Below are 6,156 nucleotides of genomic sequence, written 5' to 3' on the forward strand. Positions count from 1 at the left end.
TGAGCCGCTCCATAAACGACAATTAAAACCCACCCACATTTTTTTTCCACATCAAACACATGAGCCTGAACCATAAAGTTCCCCATCTTCCAGGAAACCAACTCCAAGTTCTCTTTTTTAATCCCACAAAGGATACCCCCCGATCTCCCCACACAAGGTAAATAATTCCACGCAAAGTAACCACCAGGATCCATTCTACTTAAGTATTTAGCAGGAAACTCCTTCTTCTTGGTTTCTTGAATACCAATAAAATCAAGAGAATGATCTTTAATAATGTCTGCAAAACAGGAGGCCATCCCTTTCCTACCTGCTCCCCTACAGTTCCAAAAGACCCCTTTCATATAATTCCTTTTGAATTTTTCCTCTCCTTGGGCCCCTATTAGGAATCACAATAGGGGCACCTGTTTTCTTAGCCGAAAATGATTCATTTTTCTGGCTTCTAGTAACAGGTCTAGCTATCATAATAGGTTTTTTCAATTTATTCTTTTTCCTAGACCGCACAAGCGTAAAATCATCCTCCTCAACATTACCCTCCTCCATCCAATTCAAATCTAGCGGAGTAACTACACCATTAGGCTTGGGAACTAACTACTAGAAAGTTATTTTGGTAGTACCTGGCAATCAACATAAATATAATTTGAAGTATACAAATAATAAATAGATAGGTAGATAGATAGTTCCTTCGGGGATATCCGATAAAAAATATGGTAGATAGATACACATCTTGAGAAATCCTTTGTACAATCTTGAAAGTTGCCCCCAAAAAACTCGATGGAAAAATATGAGGAGAATAGTTTGGATATGTATCTAAAACTCCTTTAAATGCATTGGGAAAAAGAATAAGGAACAAAATATGCAACTCTCTTTGATAACTCATATGAGAAAATATTTGACGAAGGAGAAAACTGATTGATGAGTTTGGAGAGCATCAAATATGCTTTGTATACTTTTGTTTAACTCACGGCCTTTTTCTCATTAAACCAATGCATCATATATATACACAGGAGGTTAGGCATGCCACCACACCAGGCCACTCTAACCCACTAACACATGAACGTCCATCAACTTACCTCCTAGAATCACTCCAGGTCTAGATAACTAAGCTACTAACTTGACCGGCTGCTCAACCAACATGCACGGCTCAATTAGCTAGCCCACTAATGAACTAATTCCATGCACTAGTGTGGCCTTATCTTCTCCTAGAATCTCTCTAGGATCCCAAAGACTAGTAGTGCATGCAGCTAACAATCTATACTACTCGGTCATGGACACACACTGACACACACATTGTCCGGCTAACACTCACACGATGTGCTCACATGCACGTGCACAAGGTTTCATATCCTAGTGCGATTGGACCCACTAAATACAATTGGTTGGGAATCAAGAATATCTTTCGATATCTACAAGTCATCAAACATCTTCACTTGATAGTCAGTAGTAGCGTCCTGCTAATTCTTGTAATATCCATACTAGTAAAATTGTCTTTCTATTCACTTTGTTCATCCTCTGTACAGAGTTCCACGCTCTACTTATTTGGCAGACATGTGAATTGTAATATAACGAGTAACATCTCAGACAGTTAGTTGTTGCCATCATGTTAAATAAGAGGTACACAGGTAGCTTAGAATCTAGTTGTGGTTTGCGAACTATGTCTTTTTTTTGCTGTGCTTTTCTATTTACAGTCACTGTTGTGTGAGGCTATCTGAGGGACATCATTCTTTGGTTGTTCCTGATGCAGGTTAGGTTTCTGACAAAAATATACCACCCCAACATTGACAAGGTATGCAAACTGATATTCTTGGCGGAACATCATTTTGAAAAACAGTGTCTCATATCTGATGAATTTAAACCGCAGCTTGGTAGAATACGCCTCAACATCGTGAAGGACAAGTGGAGTCCAGCTCCTGAACCTAAACCGTAGACTCGTGGGCAGGTTTAGAGCAGCACTAGATGTAGCAGGACTGAAGGAGATTAAATGTAAGAACCGACGATACACATGGAGCAACGAGCGTCGTGACCCCACCATGATCAGCATAGATAAATTCTTATGCAACCAGGCATGGGAAAGTATTTTCCCATGCGCTTCCCTGATAGCAGCATCTACAACCACATCTGGTCACTGCCCGTTACTCCTTACGGATACAACGGCTGCACCGAGATCAGCCAGATCCAAATTTGAGAGTTTTTGGCCAAGTTTTCCACGCTTCCATGAAACAGTACAAGCAGCCTGGAATAGACCGGTGCAATCTACATGTGCTTTCCGGGGATTGCACACAAAGCTGGGGCGTGTAGCACGTGACCTTAAAATTTGGAGCAAGGCATTTTTTAGTAATGCAAAATTGCAATTCCACATAGCGACCGAGCTAGTACTACGACTAGATGTAGCACAGGAAACACGTCGGTTAACTGACGCCGAATTCAACCTGCGCAAACTACTAAAGCTAAGGCTCCTTGGCCTGGCAGCAGTAGAACGAGCCAGAAGAAGACAAGCATCAAGGCTAGTCTGGCTACGAGTTGGCGACGCAGGGACAAAATTCTTTCATGCAAAGATGAGAGCTCGTAGACAAAAAAACTTCATCCATAGCCTGCAAACCGAAAGGGAGATTGTCACGTCACATGAGCAAAAGGAAGCTGTGATATACAATCACTTTAGCCATTGTATAGGAACAAAAGCTCAACGTCCCCTAAGTATAGACTGGAGTAGCCTCGACATGCCATCCTTACATAACCATGGGCTGGACAACCCCTTCTCCGAAACTGAAGTATGGAATGCGATAAAAAGCTCGCCAACAGAGAAGGCACCGGGTCCGGATGGATACATAGGGATATTTTTCAGGAGCTGTTGGCAACTAATAAAAGCAGACATAATGCTAGCTTTTAACAGTTTCTGAGGGGATTTCGATAGGCTAAACACCACCATGGTAGTGCTCATACCAAAAAAAGATGGAGCAACGAAAGTGCAAGACTTCAGGCCGATCAGTCTCATCCACTCCTTCGCCAAACTTGTTGCAAAAGTACTAGCCACAAGACTATCCACGGTGATAGCAGACATTATCTCTCCAGCGCAGTCGGCCTTCCTACGATACAAATCCACGCAGGATAGCTTCCTGTATGTACAAAACGTGATCAGACGCTTCCATCGAAATAGAACTCCGGCGCTGATGCTAAAGCTTAATATTGCAAGAGCTTTTGACAACGTCTCCTGGGAATACCTAATAGAACTGTTACAAGTCCTTGGATTCCCAGCCCGATGGCGTGACTGGATATCCCTTCTCCTAAACACCTCCTCATCATCCTTCATGCTCAACGGAACTCTAGGTAGCTACATCTTTCCACGTAGGGGACTTCGCCAGGGGGATCCTCTATCTCCCCTTCTATTCATCATCGCCATTGACCCACTGCACAGACTTCTAACAAGGGCAACCGACATGCAGATACTGGCGCCGCTGCCGGGCAGACAAATCCTGCTAAGGGTTAGCCTTTACGCCGATGATGCGGTGATTTTTGCAAACCCCAATAGGCAAGAGATAGACACGTTATTAGAGATCCTTAGAGATTTTGGGAACGCGACTGGACTACGCATTAACCCAACGAAATCGGCTGCGTCGGCCATCTGCTGTGAGGATATAGACCTCCAGGAAGTTCTGCAAACTTTTGGTGGAGAAACAATTGAATTCCCTGTCAGATACCTCGGCCTCCCCCTAACGCTGTCGCGACTGCGCCTCGTCCACATACAATTCATCCTAGATAGGATTCGAGCCAGACTAGCTGGGTGGAAAGGAAGGCTGCTCACAATAGCCGGTAGGACGGTATTGGTGAGAAATGTCTTAACGACATTACCCACGTTTGCCCTTTCAGTGCTACGAACGCCAAAGAAATTCCTGCTCGAGATAGACAAGGTTAGACGCCGCTTTATTTGGGCTCACGAAGAATAAACCAGTGGTGGGAAATGCAAAGTTGCATGGCCAGTAGTATGCTCCCCAGTTGAAAATGGGGGACTAGGAATACTAGATATGACACGTTTCAGCAGAGCCCTACGCTTGCGATGGCTATGGCTGTCTTGGACGAACCAGGACAGACCATGGAACGGCATGCAACTGCCATGTGACGACGATGACATAGCACTTCTCAATGCCTCTACGGTGGTCACGATAGGGAACGGCGAATGAGCCTCTTTTTGGAATAGCTCTTGGCTGGACTCAACAAATCTAAGGACAACCTTCCCAAAACTATATAGCCATACCCGTAGAAAAAACAGATCGGTAAAAGAGGCGCTGCAACAACACAACTAGATTGCCGACCTAGCACACGGAAACACATCACATATATGGGAGGAGGCGGTTAGGTTAAATAGATGGATCGAGAGCAGAAACATTCAACTACAGCAACAAGTAGATGACACCATCAAATGGAAGCACGAGGGCTCAGGAGTATACACGGTCAACTCGGCATATAAGGCTCAATTCCAAGGGCTCTTTAAGTCTGATTTCAAGAAACTAGTATGGACCTCCTAGGCACCCGCAAAACTAAAAGTCATCACATGGCTTTTGCTCAAGGACAGACTATGGTGTAATGATCGCCTGCAGAGAAGAGGATGGTCAAACAGTTACTTCTGCCAACTATGCCTTAGAAATTTAGAGACATCAACACATCTATTCTGGCAATGCCCATTAGCAAGATCAATTTGGACTCACGCTGCATCATTTGTCGGTTGCAACTCCCTAAGCCCCGACAAATGGCCAAACAAAACAAATACAACAACCATCATGTCCAAGATGATAAGCAACGCAGCGAAGGAGCACAAAAAAGCAGTCAAAACAATGATCATCCTCATACTTGTTGAGATTTGGAAAGAGCGGAATAACTGCACCTTCACAAACAAGGAAGCTAAAGCCCAAGGCATCAAAGAAGAAATCGCAAAAAACCTAAGATTTTGGCGCGAAGCAGGCGCGACATCATTGGAGCACCCGTTTGGGGAACCACCGTGAAAGATTGCTTTAGGTCCCTAAATTATTTTTTATTTCTTTCTATTACTTCCTTGATCATGTGATCACCCCAGATGTTTTTCTTCCTCCATGTGCTACCTGCTATCATTTAAAAGCCAGCGTTTTGCTGGATCTTTTAAAAAAAAAGATACGCAATATTCTTTTGAGGTAACCAATTCTGACTTCTATTGCACCTTTGCCAAATAGTTTTTGTTGCAGTTGATGTATGACTGGCTAGTTTACTCTACATTTGACTAGAACCATGCCTTGATGGTAATATCATATTATTGTATTTCCAGAGAGATGTTTCTGGTATTATTATTATTGTTGACGATGTTAGTGTGCTACTTCACTGCCGCTTGACAATATTCCGTCTGCAACATTCAGGCACTGCTGAGCGCTCCAAACCCAGATGACCCTCTCTCAGAGAATGTCGCAAAACACTCGAAATCCAATGAAGCTGAAGCTGTCGAGACATGTACTTGGAGACGCTGTCAACAAAGGCACACGCTGACACTGTCTAATGCTCCTCCACTATCCATTTTCTGCAGACCTATCTGACATCCGTTTTGCTTCATTTCTGATTTTTGTGATATCTTAACATGTCATTTCCATGGTTTGCAGCGAAGGAATGGACTTGTATGTACGCCAGTGGTGCATGACAAGCTAACGCTGTTATGGATGTAATAACATTGTCTCATAGTTGGGCCTAATCGAAACCATTTGCTTGATAAAAACAAACTTGGAATGATTTGCGATGGACGAATGTGTCCAGAGTGACATCATTTCTAGTTGGTGGTTGTATTTGTGGTGCGTGTTCCAGCATGCTTCATAACTTGCTACTTATAGAACGCACTCTGTTGCTGGTTCATCCTAAATTGTTTCTCCAATTAAAAATATCCGCTGTGATCCGGTTATGTAAGTTCTCCAAATGATAATAGCTGGTTCTCTGTTTGTGTTTCTCTCATGATGATTTATATTTTGTTTTGGATTCTTTTTAGGAATGTCCAGTTTTTTTACTCCAGTTGCTTCGTCTTTTTTAGAATTTTTAGGTTGTTGAACTGCACATTCTTTTTAATTTCCATATCAATTGGTATTGTATAAATCTTGATGAGTAAGGATTGGTTCCCAGGGTGGTAAAGTGGGAGTGAAGTCATGTTATACTTAT

The 6,156-nt window shown here is 43.0% G+C and overlaps 1 protein-coding gene across 1 annotated transcript; it reads left to right on the forward strand.

Annotated features, from left to right (window-relative positions):
- Positions 1-1,689: 1,689 nt before the first annotated feature.
- LOC123419322 (ubiquitin-conjugating enzyme E2 36-like) lies at positions 1,690-5,950 on the forward strand. The gene is made up of 4 exons (XM_045107147.1): positions 1,690-1,783; positions 1,859-1,923; positions 5,360-5,466; positions 5,613-5,950. Exons 1-4 carry the CDS (start codon positions 1,736-1,738, stop codon positions 5,648-5,650), a joined length of 258 nt encoding a protein of 85 aa, XP_044963082.1. The 5' UTR covers positions 1,690-1,735; the 3' UTR covers positions 5,651-5,950.
- The last annotated feature ends 206 nt before the right edge of the window (positions 5,951-6,156 follow it).

The sequence above is a fragment of the Hordeum vulgare genome, chromosome 1H (genome assembly GCF_904849725.1).
Source record: "Hordeum vulgare subsp. vulgare chromosome 1H, MorexV3_pseudomolecules_assembly, whole genome shotgun sequence".
NCBI classification, from domain to species: Eukaryota; Viridiplantae; Streptophyta; class Magnoliopsida; order Poales; family Poaceae; genus Hordeum; species Hordeum vulgare.